The 20,095-nt window shown below is 38.9% G+C and overlaps 1 protein-coding gene across 5 annotated transcripts in view; it reads left to right on the forward strand.

The window, feature by feature from the left end:
* LOC114669025 (gastrula zinc finger protein XlCGF7.1-like) overlaps nt 1-18,444 on the forward strand; it is a 37,315-nt gene extending 18,871 nt beyond the window's left edge. The window contains exons 4-5 of one of the 5 annotated variants that reach the window (XM_051926892.1): nt 6,418-6,749; nt 6,952-8,047. In XM_051926892.1, the coding sequence (XP_051782852.1) occupies nt 6,418-6,749; nt 6,952-7,380 (761 nt within the window). In that variant the 3' untranslated portion in view covers nt 7,381-8,047. Of the gene's footprint in view, nt 1-6,417; nt 6,750-6,951; nt 8,048-17,749 lie in introns of those variants that run through there. The other 4 variants (XM_051926888.1, XM_051926898.1, XM_028825140.2 and 1 more) reach the window with 4 other exon arrangements.
* Nucleotides 18,445-20,095: the final 1,651 nt, after the last annotated feature.

Below are 20,095 nucleotides of genomic sequence, written 5' to 3' on the forward strand. Positions count from 1 at the left end.
GTCTGTGAACATCAGTCTCCGAGCTGCTTTTTTTTCGCTGCACCAAATCTCAATACGTATCCATCCTGCCCGTTCAGACACTTTAACACGTCTTAAAGAGATTTAATGCTTTTGTGGTTGGTTGACTCATGGTGTGCCTTGGAATTTTTTGGGTTACAAAAACATGCCACTACAGAAAAACAGTTACACCTCCAGTACACCTTTGCTCCTGGCATGCTAAAAAAGATCTCTGTAGCTGCTGTCTCACTGACATTACTGGGAAGGTTATGTGGTGTTCTTTGCTTAAATTAGCAAAGATACTGCAAACTGGGATAATGGGTAGGGATAATCATTACACTTCCATTTCATAGAATTTTGTTGTTCTGTTAGTGCAGTCAGCACTGTAAGCTACTAGCAAACCAGCGAGTTTAATACGGAGGTACTAGAAACTTTATTTTGGTTTAAGTGCCAATTCAAAGATAACTTATTTAGCATGTATGTGAAAAGGCATTGATTCGATCTTCTACAGAAACATGAAATGAGGAAAAATATAAGGGAGAGTGTGAAATTTTTACCTGTGTGACTTTTCTCTAGGGCGGCACGGTGGCGCAGTAAGGAGACTTGGGTTCGCTTCCCGGGTCCTCCCTGCACGGAGTTTGCATGTTCTCCCTGTGTCTGTGTGGGTTTCCTCCCACAGTCCAAAGACATGCAGGTTAGGTGGATTGGCAATCCTTAATTGTCCCTAGTGTGTGTGCCCTGCCCGGGGTTTGTTCCTGCCTTGCGCCCAGTGTTGGCTGGGATTGGCTCCAGCAGAGACTCTTGATGCCATGTCAGTTATGTGTAAATCAAGAAAATGAACACCAGTGCCACGTATCGCTGTGAGCCGCCTAATATGAAATGTTAAACCTTTAAATGAAAATTTCATTTCATAAATTAAGGTCGTATATAAATATGGTACTGGATATGTATGTAACTCTTTAGGTACACACTTAACTTTTTTGTATTGTTTCATAATTTAAAAAAACAAAACATGAAAATGCTGGCCCGACGAAAGCCCTGTCTGACATGATCAACCCGGGATGCCAGGCTCTACAAAATACTTTGTATTTCGACTACAGAAATGTGTTGATTTCCGGGAGCAAGTTTCAAAATGTTTCAAAACTCGCACCGGGCTTAAGCAACACACCTCCGTGTGGTACAGAACCTCTCCGTATGCAGTATTCATCTCTGACAGAAAAACAAACCGGAACTTGTCTAAAGTTGAGAGCATTTGCTTGATTGAAGTTAACACGACGCCACAACTTTCATGATAGAGTCCCATAGTTCTTGCTGGTGGATCAAGCAGTGTACTGCGCCACCGTGCTGCCCGCTCTATGAGAATGAAGTACCATATATACTTGCGGATAAGTTGGGAGTTGATTTTAATGTATAATTTCTGGTATTTTATAATGTCGCTCATATAAGTCGAATGCTATTGGTCCAAGAGATGCTAACGCCCACCTGAGAAAGTAACCACGGAGCACACAGCCTTTATTTTCTGTGGGGGTGCGGCAGTGCGCTGTATTGGCGTGTGCTCCTAACCCGTCTCTCTCGTGCCTACGTGACCACACGGTGATACCCAAACTATTCTGAAGTGACGTTTGCAGTGATTTGTTTTTTGCATCGCACACCCTCATACACCTTTTTCATAAGAGCATCCCTTATCTACAATGGAGCGTACGATCAGAAGAGAATATGAAGCTGGTTTTAAATTAAACATCATTGAAGTAGCGAAAGAAATTGGTAACTGTGCTGCTGCAACAAAATTCAACGCATCTGAGAAACTGAGAGATTGGAGGAGGCAAGAAGATGTAAAAAAAAAAAATTAAGTGTTGCATTTTTGAATGGGTGTATAAGTTTAATATTATGATTACGATTTTTTGGAGTATATGCAAAAAATGTTTTTTGTTTTTTAATGTGACAATTCTTAATTGTGAGATTAATTTATTGTTTATTGGGAGTGAAAGAGAAAATAAAATTTTGCTGTGTAGTTGCAATGCCCCCATTTTCTATAAAATATGCCGGCTCTGCTTAGCATTTTAAGCAGCCCTCACAGGTTTTTCCCTGGTGCCAGCTCTATAAAGTGCGTCTTTGAACTCAGGGGTTGAATTTCGTTTCTGTATGAAGGGAATCTTTATTTATTTTCAAAATCCTGCATGATTTAATAAAACGGGAACTGGGCCAGAGTTGATGATTGATATCATCCTCTCCAATCGCCTGGACGCATCATTGATATAAATAAACCTCTTCGATTGGCTCCAGATATTTGAAGAAAGTTCCAAACTGCAACTGTCCCTTTTTTTTTTGGGGTCATGTCTGTGGTGACTTACGATAAAGCTGTCAGACACTCGTAATCACATCAGGAGGGACGAGAGGTTCCTGTTCCTAGTTTGTTTAGCAGGAGTGCATTCAGTGCACTGTAGTTTGAAGGAAGGCGACCAGACTCGGAGTGCTTGAAATGGGTGGCCGGTACCAGTGGCACTCGAAACTTCAAGGGGTCCCCTTTTGATATTATATCAAAATAATCACAAACTCTGACTTCCAAGGGTTAGCACCCCCCTCCCACTCGTGTAAAATTAATAATTAATTGGGAGGAGGAACAATGTGCTAACATTGCGGGCCATGAGTGTTACTGTCTCGGCTGTGGAGGGGCAGCACGTCTCTAAGCTTAAGTAACCGCCTCAGTGTTTGTTTTTGGCACTGGCCAGTACAGATACAGATTTACTTTTGAAAGCTACTTTTAATTTGTACCGAGGATATATACAGTGTACAGATTTATTTTTTTTTTGTTTGTTTCTGCATTTGTTTTCCAACCATGTAAAACCATTTGAATCTATCCAAAGGAAAGGATACAGTATAGAGGTGGTTTTTTGAGATTTTATTTTTACTTACTGCTCTCTTTTGAGATCTTTCCTCTGATTTTCAATGATGTTTAGGTTGGGTGGGGTGAGGGTCGTGGCAAAACTTTCAGCTTGCACTTCTTGAGGTATTCCATTGTAGATTTAGAGGTGTGTTTCAGATCATTCTCTTGCTGTATGACTCCTCGTCTTTTTAACTTCAACCTTTTTTCAGATGGTGTAATATTTGCTGGTATTAACCCATTCTTCCTCTACCAATGACATGTTCCCTCAGCCACTGGCTGTAACACAATCCCAAAGCATGATGGATCAACTCCCATGCTTTAATAGTTGGAGACGTAGTCTTTTCCTGGAATTCGGCTCCCTTTTTTCTCCAAACACACCTTTGCACATCAAGGCCAAAAAGTTCTGTTTTGACTTCATCAGTCCACAGGGCTTGTTTTCCAAAATGCATCATGTTGTTTAGAAGTCCATTTGCAAACTTCATGTGCTGAATTGTGTGGCTCAGATGCAGGAAAGGTTTTCTTCTGCTGACTCTACCATGAAAGTCACATTTGTGGAGGTGTCGCTGCACAGTAGAACAGTCACAGAACCACCACTCCAGAGTCTGCTCAATCTTTCTGAAGGTCTTTTGCAGTCAGGCACGGGTTTTTATTTGCCTTCTAGTGAGAAGTCAAGCAAAATGACCCCTTTTATTGGCTAACTAAAAAGATTACAATATACAATCTTTCGAGGCAACTCAGGCCCCTTCTTCAGGATATCAATCCAACTAGCACTTCTCTCAGGTGGTTTTCTTCGTCTTCCAGACCTCAACTTGACCTCCATCATTTCTGTTAACTGCTATTTCTTAATAATGTTATGAACTGAGGGGACTTCTATTTGAAAACACTTTGCTATCTTCTTGACGCTTTCTCCTGCTTTCTGAGCATCAATCCTTTTATTTCTTGAGAGAGCTAGGCAGCTGCTTAAAGGAGCCCATGGCTGCTGATTGTTGGGACAAGCTGTGCAGAGTTTAAGAATTTAGACAGCTTTGACATTTGCATCACCTCAGGTTTCCTAATGACGACTTTAAACAAGCCATAGTCATAACGGGATAATGAAGCTTTCAGACCTCAAATATCTTTTGCCTGGTGCTCCTTTCCTTTTTTCTGTCTACAGTTTTACAAAACAAAAGCAATACACTAATCTTGCATAAAATGAAATGTCATCTTCAACTTGATGCCTTTTGGTGATCAGTTAATCTTCCCAACTTTTGCCTCCTTAAAGTGTTTGTTACTGTGAATATTTAAGCAGAAGATGAACTGATTTTATATATATATATATATATATATATATATATATATATATATACACATACACACACACTAGCCACTTTGCGGCTCTGCAACTTGCACATAGGGATGCGGATGTACAATTTACTATTTTACATTACAGCAAGTAATTAACCATATTAAAAAATAGTAAACCATATTAATTTGAAAGTAAATTGTTTCATGTTGCATTCTGTTTGGCTTTGACATTTAACACAAAAAACACTTTATAAACTTACACTTTTACTGTAAAACTTCAGTAAAAACTATTTTTTTAATTAACTTTTCTTCAAAATCGTATTGAATTTTGATTCTGTGTTTGGACTTTCATCGTGACAATGCAACGTATAACTGCCAGTGATTGCATTTAGTTTCTTTCTCTCTATTAAATAAAACAACTTTTTTTTCGACTGTTTGGCTCTGACATTTGTTAATCATCTTTGCAAAAGCTATTCTAATGGGAAACTGTAAACATTTTAATACGAATGGCATATCAAGATCTCCTTTGGTGTCTAATGTTATCCCCTGAAGATGTACTACATTACCTTTCTTGGATACATCCTTCTTTCAACAGTAATTCGGCTGGTGGAAAACCAGATGGTGTTAATGGTTGTAGATATTCTTTGTGATATTGTAAGTTGATGTTTTCATCTTCCTCACGATCACCACCAAATGTTTCAGCATAGTCTATTGATACGCATTTAACCTATCTACCGTGTAACCGATTAACAATTTTCGCATTAATTCGTTTGACTTTGTTTCTCCGTGCTAGGATTGCCTGTGTACTCATTTCTTCTGTTGATAACCCTTCGTGATGAAATTCTTCAATAAGATTTGGATATAATACATTGTCTTTCAATTGGGAACTTAAAGTGAGGAAAACGTTAAAATGTATAAGAGCTGCATTGTTGAATATGGTTGAGATGTGGGCGGGACTTGAAAAAATCTCATGTCAAAAGTCTCATCTCGCAGGACTTGAAAAAATCTTTTTAAAAAAAAGTCTATAGTAAATGTATATGCATATATACAGTATATAAATATCTATCTATCTGTCTTTATATATATATATATATATATATATATATATATAATAAATATAATCTCCCAGCCCCTCACATTGACCCTTGCTATTTGCATGTTAAGAACTTGACAATGAAAATGCAAAGAGGAAAATGAAAATTCAGTGAACAGCAGGTGGTGCCAGTGTTTATTTGCATTTTACTTTTCATTTTTGCAGCTTCATTGTGTTTCAGGCTGAAAATGAAATTGGAAATGGGGGTATTTTATTTTTTGTAACATTCTTGCAGACAAACTCTGAAAATGAAATTGCAAATGGGTTTTTTCATTTTTGACGCATTTTTGCGTGCATACTTTAAAAATTTAATTGCAAACGTGAGACTGCATTTTCATTTTATAATTTTCATTTTCATTTCTGCAGAAAATACCTCCCATACTGCTTGTCTCCTGACTCCCTACTCAAAATGTCCTTCTGCAGCACCTTCCTTTCTCTCCTAACTTCTTCCGTCACTCATCTCCACCCCTCACAGCACAGCATGCACAATTTGTGTGTTTTTTTTTTTTGCTGCGACAGTTAATAGACTTGACGGTTGATTGAGGTTTTACTGTATGTGTGTGTGTGTGTGTATATGTATGTGTGTGTGTTTGTGTGTGTGTATATGTATGTATGTATATATAATATATATATATATAAAATATAATAAAATGTAGAATTTCAAAAACAAATGACCTCACTTTTCTACATAGTCCCATTTGCTTTTGCAATGCAATTTTCTCAGATACGACCAATTATTACTCCTCCCGCCTTCACAGTTTCTGACAAAAATATAAAAGTGCGGAAACTTTTTCAACGTCCCTCGTATATGTATATATAATATGTTTGTGTATATATTGAGATTGTGTAGAATACCATAAATACTTCAAGAACATAGAACAATTGGAAATTGGTGTTTGTAAAATTGATGAGTTATCTGAGTATCTCCACAGCCTGAACGGGTCACTTTACTCCTTCTGGTGATTTCTACTTTCGCCTCAAGCCTACTTTGTAAATATGCCATAGCCTGCGTAGCGTGTAGTGTGACATGCACTTCCTCAAAAATGTAACTATTCGTCGTGTCCATGTGAATCCTGTGTGGACCCCTTGGACTCTGGTTGACCAGTTTGGTAACTGCAAATTTCCTGAAACGCATTTCCGTTTCTCTTCCACTATTCAGAAGTAAACATGGAACAGACTGAGGAAAGACTTGCCGAAGAAGTTCGAAAATATGCACATTTGTATGATTCGTCATCACAATACTACAAAGACTATCAGATGGTGGCCAATTCATGGTCTGAAATCGCAGCCAATATCGGTTTGGATGTGGGCGAGTGTTTGAAAAAGTGGAAAAATGTGAGGGACAAATATGTTCGCCTACGGAAGAAAATTTGTAACAGGAGGAGTGGTGATCCTGGAGGACAAAAACTGCCTGCATTTTATGTTTTTCTCTCCTGGCTGGCACCACATGTGAAGCACAAAGAGATGGAGTCAAACTTCAAAGATAAACAGGTAAATGTGACATTTTACTGTATGTATTTGTAACTCCTTTGTTCTGGACCAACCACTGAGAGTGGACTCATGGTCACATGTGTGCATAGAAATATGTATGTGTTTATACTTACATAATCCAAATTTTCATTATAACCATTTATGTCACTGTCGAAATGTATGTGACATTTTGATAAAGTCTGCTCATTAAACACTTTCATAGGATGGCGAAACTGGCAGCTGCACTTCATTGTCACCACTCCCACAAGAAGAGATGTCCCAGCCCCAGGAGCAGGGTATGCTCTCCACACTAGGACAACAAAGCCTGCCATGTGTTCCCTTATGTCGGACAGCAACACCAGAACTGCCTACTTCAAGCAGTGCGAGCAGCCGGTCCCGGCGCACCAACCCAGTTCAGAGGAGAAGACGGCATCAGGAAGGCTGTGGCTTAAAACAAGAAATGGTGGAGCTTAAAAAACGCAGGTTAGAGCTCGAGAGGAGACTCTGTGACGGAAATGATGAGCTCACAAGGTTTGCCCTCTCCATGGCAGACATGCTGAGGAGGTTGCCAGAGCAAGAGAGGCCCCATGCCATGTTTGAGATACACAAACTGCTGTACGAGAAGCAGCAGCGTAGCAGCACAGCATTATAAGAGACTGAGACGCTTCTTTGGCTTTACTCTGTGTTGGATAAATTTGTCCATGTGTGTTTTTATTATTTTTGGCACTTTAACCTTTTAGGATTATTGTTATACTTTATAACTCTGTACACGTGGCACGTAAAGCACAAAGAAAGTTAAACATTCTGTGTCTTCTGCAAGCCTAGGCGCTCTGTGATGTTTTATAAGCAATTTTTTTTATTATTATTACTATTATTTGTGGTGTTATTTGTAGCTTGCTCACGCTGTCATGAAAATATGACAGAATATCTAATTTTATCAATAGTCCGTGAGTGGTAACTAAGGATGCTCTCATCGTGGTTTTTAAGGCTGATACTGATCACCGATTTCATGTTACTTGATTGGCCAATTAGTTTTTTTGTTTCTTTAGTGTAAAAAATTTTTTAAAAGGATAATCTGCTGCAAAGCCAGACAAATAGAAGTTTTATGTCCTATACTAAAGTGCATTTTTTAATTGAACTATAGACCCCAGGTGTTAACTGTTCATTTTTTTATTAACAAAATTAAATTCTGTAGGTTTATTGTTAGGTGACTATAAAATACTAAATAATTTTCTTGAAATATGTACAAAAATATTTATCCATAATATATATGGCATAAAAAATTAAATGCTTCTCATAATTACAAGCTGTCGTATTGTTTAGTTTTTTTTCTGTAATGTAACTATCTCACACACAGTTTCCACCATTTATCTAACAAGAAATATATCTTGTATATAAACGTCTACGCATGGAAGTGTGTGTGTCTGTACGGCCCGGAAGTGAGAGGTGGAGTCGGGGTAAGGGCTTCACCACCGAGGATACACAAGCGAGGCGAAACCTCTGAAGAGAGAGCCACTCGCTTAGTGGCTAATACAGGAGCGAGGCGAGCACATCAGCAAACGACATCCCTTTTACTTTTCCTCCCTCCGCTAATATGATTTTTGATTGAAGAATAAAATGAGGGAAAATAAGGTATTTCCTAATTCTACGGTAACAAATAGCAGTCATAAATCTTAAAATTACACATACGTTTCTGGATTTATTTGTGACTAGCAAAATACCCGCGCTTCGCAGCGGAGAAGTAGTGTGTTAAAGAGGTTATGTAAACATATATATACATAAACATATATACATATATATATATACATATACACATCCACATATATATATATATACATATATCAACATATATATACACATACAGACACATATATACATATACATATTTGTATATCTACATATATATACACATATATACATATACTTATTTGTATATCTACATATATATACACATATATACATATACATATTTGTATATCTACATATATATACACATATATACATATACATACATATCTATCTACATACATACACATCTATCTATCTATCTATCTATCTATCTATCTATCTATCTATCTATCTATCTATCTATATCTATATCTATATCTATATCTATATCTATATCTATATCTATATCTATATCTATATATATATATATATATATATATATATATATATATATATAGCTATAGCTGATTACCCAGTGGATTCGCTCACTGAGTGCAAGTGAAAAAAATAAAATGTATGTATAAAATAAGTTTAATTGCCAAATTTATTTTTCCACAAATAAAGGGCACTTACAATAACATAGAAATCAATATAAACAACATTAACATCATTATCATATGAGAATATGAAGTAATATATAAGAAGCACATTGCATATAAATATAAATTATTAAACAGTAAAATGTTCTTCTATAATACGCTACCGTGGCTATTCGTTTGTCTGTCCAGGATTTTAAATCACCTGTAGCTCGCAAACCGTTTCACCTATTGACTTGAAATTTGGTACACATATACTACGTCACGTGTACTATTCGCTTTCCCACACATATGAACAAATATATATATATATATATACACATACATATACACACACATACACATATATACATATACATACATAGTGCGTTGCAACACGGGCTGCGATTGTTACATGGGAGGGAGAGGACAAATCACAGCTTCCCGCTTTCTAATCGGGCTTGTGATTGCTGCTTTGACGGATGCCCAGATCCCACAGTATTTCCCCTTAGGAGAGGCGTTAGGCAAGTGTAATTGAATAGCGGTGCTGCAAGTTATTACTCTTTTTATCTTTATTTTATTTTATTGTAGAATCAACTCACAGCTGCGCGCACCAGTGCGTGCGTGGTGGATGCGTACGGCTGACGTTTTCATTGTCTACCACCTCCGCTAATCATTCTTGAGGCAGATTGAAGACTTAAGTGCCAGCTTAACTGAAAAATTAAAGAAAACATACTAAGTTTAAAAAAAAAAATCAGTTTTAACGGGAAAAGATGCCTACGAAAGAAGAGAAGCAGCGGGACGCTAGGGTGAAGAGCTGCTCATTAAGCAGCAAGCTCATCAACCTCTGAGCAAACGAATGGTAAACGTACAGAGAAAGAGGATAAATACTATGAATGGTCATGTCAAGTGTATTCACTCCACGTTATCGTGCAGTGCGCTGTTACTGGTATTTTGATAAAAGAATCTGAATAACATATAAGAAGCGTATAAATTATTAAACAGTAAAACATTAACATTTAAGAAGTAAAGATACATTGAGTACTACTGTAGTGCTTTCGGGTATAGTACATTTTTTGTTTGCCCATTACATGCATAAATGTATACATTTTTTGGTGTACCTACCCAAGAACACGCGACATGACCCGGCAGTTAAAAATTTATCGCTCCAGCAATTTTAACTCTGTTACAAAGGCATCTAATATGGTATTGCAAACGGCAGCGGGAGCGTTTCTATAAACTCAACTTAAACTTACTGTTTACACCGTGCTTTGAAGATGCATAGTATGCGACACGTGTTTCGCCGTAATTGTGGGCTCATTAGGAGTACACAGTCACTGCACTCCCTTACTGGAATCGATCCTCGGACGTAGAGGCGAAGCCCCTAACGTTGTGCTACTGCGTGTGGTTCGTTCATTTGACAGCATGTAGATCGGGGTAATTACATTGCAGGCATTCGTAGTCTGATTCACAATCTGATTGTATGGGTGGTTACCTACCAGGTAACGCTTGTGGTTGGTGAGCAAGTCGGCTAACTTCTGCCACGGTGCCCTCTTTCAGTTGCGAGAAGCAGATCATACAATGGTTAAAATAGTTTAATATATATAGCAAAATCACCACGCTTCGCAGGGGCGAATATGGTATTGCAAACGGCAGCGTTTCTATAAACTTAATTTGAAGTTACGGTTTATACCGTGCTTTGTTTCATATTCTTTTCCTACTTTATCAATTGTGTAATGTGTTTTTTGAACAGGTTTGATTCATGGAAGTGATCACTCCTGCTGCGTTCAGTCACTTCACGTGAGCCGCTCTCTTGTGTGATGTTGCGATGTCCACGGGTTTATTTAATGTTAGCTAAGACCCGGCAGTTAAAAGTTTCTCGCTACAGCAATTTTAACTCTGTTACAAAATGATGCAAACTCTTGTTTATACCTCGTGTCTTCTCATTAAACTTGTATCTCGCGAATATGGCATTGCAAACAGCAGCGGGAGCGTTTCTATAAAGTTAATTTAAGGTTAGGTTTATACCGTGCTTTTTTATACCTCGTGTCTTCTCATTAAACTTGTATCTCGCGAATATGGTATTGCAAACGGCAGCGGGAGCGTTTCTATAAAGTAAATTTAGACTTACGGTTTACACCGTGCTTTTTTATACCTCGTGTCTTATGAAGATGCTTGTATGCGTCACTCACTCGCTTCTTATTGTTTCGCTGCCTTGTCAATTGTGTAATGAGTGTTTTCTTCAGCGCTCTTTGGGGCTCCTCCTTCTTTTCTACGTACTGAGTTCACAGTCAGTTCACGTGATTACGTGGGAGGCGTGATGACGCGACACGCAACTCAGTCTCCTACGGCCATCTTGCTGCCTTCCATTACAGTATATGGACAAAAAAGAGGTTCCAGTTATGACCATTACGCGTATAATTTTGAAATGAAACCTGCCTAACTTTTGTAAGTAAGCTGTAAGGAATGAGCCTGCCAAATTTCAGCCTTCCACCTACACGGGAAGTTGGACAATTAGTGATGAGTCAGTCAGTCAGTCAGTGAGGGCTTTGCCTTTTATTATTATAGATTCAAATAATGAAAGTGTAATAGCTCAAAAACAACAAAACAGAAGCATTTTCGTTGTCTGAAACCGGAAGTGCTACTTCTGCTGTGCGATTTTTGACGACACATACGAATGGTCCTCCTCACAACACTTTGATCGACGGACGGCCTTGAAGTTACACGGGCATCAGCAGAGGATGGACCATTACGTTGTTTTTTGGAACAGTAAAAGAGTGACACTCCGGGGCGAGGACATGACTGAGTCGCATGTTTCAGGTAAAAATACAAACTTTGCATCATTAATGTACTGTAGCAGTTCTTTTATGAACGTTATTGTTGTTACTTACTGCAAAATAAAGGGCGTGTTCTCGTTTCTTGCATTTTTCTTTTCTGATGTCCGAAAGAACAAAAGGAAAATAATTGTTTTGCGTTTTTCCCTTTTAAGTTGAAAATCAAATAAGTATTTTCTGAAACAAAATTTCAAATACCAAAAAGTACACGGACCCTTTACATACATCAGAAATTATGGAGCTTACCGTATTTGGGGCTACTTTTGTAGCTGGCTGCCTCACCCTGTTGGCTTCCGCTTGAAGCTAGAACACAAAGCGTGATAGGCAGTCTCTCAAGAATGCCAGTAGGTGTATTGTGGGCAGACTGATAGTCAATAAAAGGTTGAAGGCGACACACCAAATGATTCAATCTATTCACAGACATGCGAAAATAATCTGAAGTGCAGTCAGTTTGTCAGTTTTTCACGGTTGTCAGATTAGCACAGAAAACTTCCCCCTCCCTGTGCTTCGTTATGTTCACTGGTCTAACAATCTTTTTCCATCTCTGTAGCTCAAAGCAGACCATTTCCAGTTTGCGGTTTATTAATTGAACCACCATTAGAATTGAATCGGTTCTGGTCACCATGATTTCTCCTGTGGAATGTCAACAGGAAATAGATCATTTGCTTTTCTTGTGTGTTACAACCCCCATCAGCTAGCATTGCTTGTGCATGCAGGGTGGTGCAACACAGAAATATAAAGTGCTTACAATGGCAAAGGCTCAACACAGAAGTTCAAATCAGCCTTTAGGCTTCAAACAATTAAATAATTCACCCCCTTTTTTAAATCTGATTGTCCAGTTCATTAATCCAAGGAGCGGTTGCCTGTCCCAGCTGCACTGGGTGAGAAGCAGAAATCCGCCTGTGTGCTATAATGTTCCATGAATCCCAAGAGGTAGGATGAGATTTTAGTGAGTTTACAAGCAAACAGAATTATCCAACAATGGGCCTTCACACAACCTAACCACTGCTGCTGCTACTCTAGACTGACTCGACATGTTCCTACTAAACCAACTCCGAGTATATTGGATAATGTAACACACGTGTGTTTGTGGTTTCGGAGGAAAATTTGGCAGTAACTCCAATTAGGCAGAACGAACTATAGTTATAGCACATCAAAATGGTGACAGAATTAGTTGCTGTACATACTCATTCTGAAGTAAAATGTGTTTGGTTTTTGGAAACTACCACTCTGGCCAGAAATTTGTCTTAATGACAGGACGTGTAATGTGGCGGTGCAGAATTGTGCAGTTAGCAGGGGCTGCTAAAACAGTAAAGTTTATTGCTGGAACTTCCTCAGTAAATTTGTGTGCATTTGTGTTGTTGGACGCATCCTTGAAGCCAAATTATTAATACCTAAAATGTTACTAATGTAGTGACAACATGGAAAACATATTGGATTAATTCTGAAGCATGGACAAAAGGAATAGTAAAGTCTAATCAGTTAATACAAGTCAACTAGAACAGATTTTCCAAGTTTATTTCTGGAGACCCCTTTGGCTGCAGCATGTTGTTCTGGCCAATTGCACAATCACAGGTGTGGCCCTATGTCAAGTTCTGCCTGTTTGTGCACGATTTTAATTTTCCACTACTGCTTGTTTCGCTCGCCCACCCCCAGGTTTGGTTTACCAGATACACAAATTAAGAGATTGTTAGTTTCATGGGAATTGTTACATATGCATTATTTTCACTTTAAAACTTTTGTAAAAACAATACTTGTCCTTTATTTCCGGCCCCCGGTGTGGTTAAATCTCTTTCTCGCAGGACGTATAACCCTGCTCGTGTTGTGAAGGGGGTGCGGCTGAACGTACGCTAAGGAGATGCCATTGGATCGTCTGCTGTCTTTCTGCTGCTGGCGAGCAACATGCTCTGCTTGTCTCGCTGCCCGTTGATCATTTAAAAGCCTGTACAGCAGCTGTCGTTTTGCCACTTTGTGTCTCTGCCGCTCGCATTGTGAAGGGGGTGGGGTGGGGTTTTGGTGATTGAACGCACGCTAAGGAGAAGCGGTCGGATCATCTGCTGGCTTTCTACTGCTGGCGAGCTGCGTGTTTTGCTTGTCACTTGTCGTTGTTTTAAGAGCTGGGAACAAGTTAAAGTGTCTCACGCGGGACTTCAAATTGTCTTCCGAGAAGATCACATCTCGTCTCCCTAGTCACCCACCCCAAGATTAATTTTATAATAGATAGGTATTTAATTATGAATATTTTATCAAAAAATGCATGCATTTTGCCCATTGTTAGCATTCCACTGGATAGCGTGACATGCAGAATATGCGACACGAGTAATGGGAGATTTTTTTTCGTGGACTTTTTGATATTTTGCTGTTGCCAATGCAGGTCAACATTGATCCCATACTATCAGAAACGTCTCTGTTCTCCTCAAAATATTTTATCAGCCATCATTGCAAACAGCATTAGGTGAGCAAAATATTTTTAAAATAATATATCATTTCTGGGTGGGGTATTCTTTCTAAGAATACTAAATTGAAATAGGAACATCAGAACAATTGAGGCAAGAACAGGCAATTCAGCTCAACAAATGTCGCTAGTCCTATCCACTTAAGTCTTCTAAAAAAAAACACCACATTGAGTTTTGAAGGACCCTAAAGTCATCCTGTCTACCACAATACTTGGTCACTTAGTCCAAGTGTCTGTGGTACTCTGTGTATAGAATATCCTCCAAATGATTGTGTGAAATTTGCCCTTAACCAATTTCCAACTGTGTCCTCACGTCGTTCTTGATGATCTCATTTTAAAGTCACAGTCTTGATCCAATGGACTAATTCCCTTCACAGAAGTTGCCCGGTTGCAAGTACAGTACTTACTCTTTGTGTGAATGTTATCCCATGAACACCCGCATGTGTCCTTCAGGCAAGAAATAAGCTTGAATACGCATTAAGTAATATGGAAACATTGAATTGCCTATTTTGATGAATCTCGATGTTTTAGATCTTCATGACTTACTCGTATACAAAGTATAAGGAAAGTAATGGAATTCTCCAAAAATTCAGTTTCGAGATTTTGATGAATCTCGACGTTTTAGACCTCCCCAAGTCAAAAAATACCATTTTTTGAATTTTGTGTGTGTGTCTGTATGTGAACACAATAACTTGAGTATGCTTTCACTTAGGTCAACCAAATCTTACACACAGGTATTACGTACAAAACGTAGATTTTTGTCACCTTTTGGGCTATTTCTGTTAACTGGAAGTGGTACTTTACCTTTTATTTGGTAGAACTTTGGATTTTTACACAATAGTACCGTATGTTAGATTTTTGTTCTTGCTTGTGTGCTGCACAATGCACCTTACAGAGGAGCGGTTTATGTTTATCCAGACCATAATGTTGATGCCCTGTAGTTCAATTGTGATTAGTATTTTATTCCCTTTGGATTCATGTCTTGTTTATGTTAAGGGTAAGTGTCTGTTTAAAATGCTCTCATTATAATAGTTTTGTTGGTCTTTGTGTAATTTTTTGTGTAAATCCTGTAGGCCACCTTGAAATGGTTTACTCATACTTGCACTATTTGACCTCAGTCATACTTTGACTGGTGACATTCATGTTTTTGTGTTATTTTACTTAAGTTATAAGTAAATAAATAAGACCTGTCCAATTTAACTGTTGTTTACAATAATCTGATTAGTAAGCTACAATTAATATCCTATTATCAAGACCAAGCTAGATAAATAAGACTTTTACAAACCCGTTTTTGAAGAATGCAAAATATTGTCTAATTATCGTTATTGTCAAAGTCCCTGAAAATAACAAGATATAATGTTTTTGCCAACATTGCATACCCCTATTACAGATAAGCTGTGGCAATTCTATATTTCACTTCTCTAGTTTTTCTCCCAGACCCCTGGAGGTCCTGTATACTCGTATGTCACTTTGTTTCATCTTTTGTTTTGCTTTGGTGATTTAAATAAGCCATTTTCATTTAAATGTTGAATTTCAATTGGTTAAATCTAATTGTGCAGAATTGTCAGAGCAGTTTCTAATTGTTAAAAGAGCATTTCAAGTACTTGACGTAGCGTAGAAATGAAACACTCTTGATTATTCCACTTTTCCTCCTTTGCTGAATAAACTATGAGTGATTGTGTAATTCTGAGTGATAGTTTGACTGATAGCAAAATGATGATGCGGTTCTGTAATGTAGTCGGCAAATTGTAACCAATAATCTTTCAACTGGGTCTTTCCCCACATGATCTCTGTAATTTACTATTTTGACTTTTTAGCTACATTAACTGCTCATATATTATGTTATTACTTATTGTTTTAGTGATATGTGATATTTTTAATCTTATTTTTGATTAGCCGTCCCCAGCGGCTCTGCCCATGTAGTAGTGAAGCAGGACAAACTTTAAAAATCGATCAACAAACAGGTATTTGCTAGCAGAGTGGGGGCAAGTTATGCTCCCAAACACAGAGGTAGACTGACTCCCCACCTGACCTGACGCTTCCCCCTCCCCTCGGCCCGCAGCCTCTGTCTCAGATTTGCGTGAATATATCACTCCTGCAAGTGAACTATGATACATAGCACAATGATAGAAGTCGCAAAATCAACCGGAATGTTCAAGCAAATTCTAGAAAAAAAAAACAGATCTAAATCCGTTAAGTAGTTCTCTTGTTCGCTAACTAAACGGATGTAAGATACGCCCCAAGGCTGGTGTGTGAGTGAGGAGGGCCCTGTCCCCCTCCCCTCAGGCCGCTGCTTGTCTCTCTGATTCGCTCAAATAAATTGGTTGCTTACGCGAACTATGATACTCGGCGAGATGAGAGAAGTCGCAAAATCGACCAGAACGTTCCGGCAAATTATAGAAAAAAAAGATCTAAATCCGTTAAGTAGTTCTCTCATTCGCTAACTACAGTAAGTGGAGTTAAGGTTGTGCCCCAAGGATAGGTGTGTGATTGAGGAGGGCCCTGTAGCCCGATGAGTCTCTCTCGGATTTGCACTAATAAATCTGTATCGCAAGCGAACTATGATACTTAGCAAGATGAGAGAAGTCGCAAAATCAACCAGAATGTTCAAGCAAATTATAGAAAAAAAAAAAGAATCTAAATCCATTAAGTAATTCTCTTGTGAAAAGCAGACAGACAGACAGACATTAGATTTTATATATAGAGAGATTTACTAAACTTTTATGTGAATATCATATTGCTTAATTTCGTCTGTAATGCACTTATCTGGAACAAATGAAGACCATTTAAGAAAAGCTTAGGTTGTTGCTGGAAGAGGTGTTGGTGAGTCCAGCAGGGGGTGCTTACTGTGGTCTGAATGTGAATCCCAATGCCCCAGGGCAGTGAACTGGACACTGTGCTGTAAAAACTGGTGCCATCCTTCGAATGAGATGTAAAACTGAGGTTCTGACTCTCTGGTCATTAAAGATCCCTGTGTAAAGAGTAGGGTGTATCTCAACGTCAGGCTAACTTGCCCACCACGGCCTAGGCATTCTGGCCTCTTAATCATCCCCTGCCTCTAATTGTTTGTCTCTCTCGCTACTTCACCACCTAACAGCTCATGTGTGGTGAGCATGCTGGTGCAAAAATGGCTGTGGTGGCAGCCTCCAGGTAGATGCTACACATTGGTGGTGGTTGAAGTGGCTCCCCTGTGAATATGTGAAGCACTTTGAGTAATGAGAAGAGTGCTATATAAATGTAAAGAATTATTATTAGTAGTACCTTTTTTTCTTAACTTTATGTGGTGAGTAGTAATGATACAGAGGGCAAAGCCGAGGGATTTTGTTTTTTCTTTCCACATGCATTTTTAAGATTGCGTATGCTTTTCAAAGCTTGTTCAAAGTTTCAACAAGCCTTTGTTTTTAGTATGGTGACTTAATGTCAGTAATATGGCATTGGATTGAAAATAAGCTTTTATTTATTTTATTTTTTTTTTCCAACTTCACACAGGAGACAAACCCTACTGCTGTTCTGAATGTGGCAAACAATTCTCACAAAACACCAGTCTTCAGACCCACAGAAGAATTCATACTGGAGAGAAACCATATTGCTGTTCTCAGTGTGACAAACGATTCTTTAGCAGCAGTGCTCTTCGGAAACACACTAAACTTCACACAGGAGACAACCTGTATTCCTGCTCTGAATGTGGCAAAAAGTTCTCAACAAGGAGTAGTCTTCAGAACCATGAAACAATCCATACTGAAGAGAAGCTGTTTTCGTGTTCTGAATGTGGGAAACAATTTTCTCAAAGAAACAATCTCCAGAGCCATTTAAGACTTCATACAGGAGAGAAGTCCTATTGCTGTTCAGAATGTGGCATGCAGTTTTCTGTAAAGAGTACTCTTGAGAGCCACAAAAGAATTCATACTGGAGAGAAGCCATATTGCTGTTCGGAATGTGGCAAACAGTTCTCGCAAAAGAACAATCTACGGAGACACAAAAGAATTCATACGGGAGAAAAGCCTTACTGCTGTTCTGAATGTGGCAAACAGTTTTCACTTAAGTTCAATCTTCAATGCCACCAAAAAATCCATACAGAAGATAAGGCAAAACTCAAGAGTAAGGTTCACACCTGTCCTGAAAGTAAGGAAACTAAACCATTGTTGAGAAAGTGAAGCTGACAGAAGCCATTTTGTTGTTCTGAATGTGGAAAACTATTATCAAAAAGTGGCACCAAAATTCCTACTGGAGAGGAACCACTTTCTTGTTCTGAATGTGGAAAGCAGTTTTGAAGAACTGATTATGTTGAGATTCATGCAAGAATTCATACCAGATAGAAGCCATATCGCTGTTCTGAGTGTGACAAACTATTCTCCAGTAGCAGCGTTTTTAACAGGCACATGAGAACTCACACTTGATAGTAAGAATAGCAAGATAATTTGCTGAGATAACATTAAAGACCAGGTGGAACAGCCAGAGACTGGGCAGAAGGATACGAGGAAGTGAAATTCTGTAATCACCGGCAGAATTAAACCCTTCCCGCTCCTCAAGCGCACGTTAATGGGATGGGCTTTCTTCTACAAATGCCTTATCTGTTATGGCTGCCCTCTGCCACACTAAGCATATTAGATTGCTAGGCAGTCAGAGGACTTTTAAAGCCCCACTGGGACTGTTTACTATTCAGTCAGAAAATCTAGCACTATTAGAGTAAAAATATGCCAATGCCTGTCAGGGAAATGAGCCACCTTGGACCACCAGCAAAAGGTCAGCCTAAGAACCAGTTCAGGTCAGAAGTGTACTAGTGATGCTCAAGATCTCACAAAGTTATCACACAAGCTTCTGAAGGCTCATTCAGATAACATTGAGATAGTTATTGTATTTTGTAGTTTGCTTTGTGATTCAATAATTAACACATTTTAATATTAATTTGAAATGGACTTTTGCATTTTTCTGGTCTCAGACATTCAGGTAGTGGGGCATCAACCTCAAGGGTCAAGCATGCTTACAGAACAACAGGGACTTCAGGCCTATGATGGGTAACTGAACCTGTTAAAGCGCTAATACCAGGTGCTAGGACCAGAGATGTGGAACTGCAGGGTGAACCTTAAGTGTCCTAAAGTCAGAATTCCCTCCAAATCTCTCACCCTTTACCCTGAGAATGAGAGATGGAACACCTGAGTGCACCCCAGACCTTACAGTGGAAAACAGATAGATAGATAGATAGATAGATAGATACTTTATTAATCCCAAGGGGAAATTCACATACTCCATCAGCAGCATACTGATCCAAAAAAACAATATTAAAGAGTAATAAAAATGCAGGTAAAAACAGACAATAACTTTAAATAATGATAACGTTTACCCCCCAACAGGTGGAATCGAAGAGTCGCATAGTTTGGGGGAGGAACGATCTTCTCAGTCTGTCAGGGGAGCAGGACAGTGACAGCAGTCTGTCGTGGAAGCTGCTCCTCTGTCTGGAGATGATACTGTTTAGTGGGTGCAGTGGATTCTCCATGATTGACAGGAGCCTGCTCAGCGCCCGTCGCTCTACCACAGAAGTCAAACTGTCCAGCTCCGTGCCTACAATAGAGCCTGCCTTCCTCACCAGTCTGTCCAGGCGTGAGGCGTCCTCCTTAATGCTGCCTCCCCAGAACACCATCGTATAGAAGAGGGCGCTCACCACAACCGTCTGATAGAACATCTGTAGCATCTTATTGCAGATGTTGAAATACGCCAGCCTTCTAAGGAAGTATAGTCGGCTAGATAGATAGATAGTCCATCCATCCATCCATTTTCCAACCCGCTGAATCCGAACACAGGGTCACGGGGGTCTGCTGGAGCCAATCCCAGCCAACA

This window comes from Erpetoichthys calabaricus, chromosome 1 (assembly GCF_900747795.2).
Source record: "Erpetoichthys calabaricus chromosome 1, fErpCal1.3, whole genome shotgun sequence".
Taxonomy (NCBI): Eukaryota; Metazoa; Chordata; class Cladistia; order Polypteriformes; family Polypteridae; genus Erpetoichthys; species Erpetoichthys calabaricus.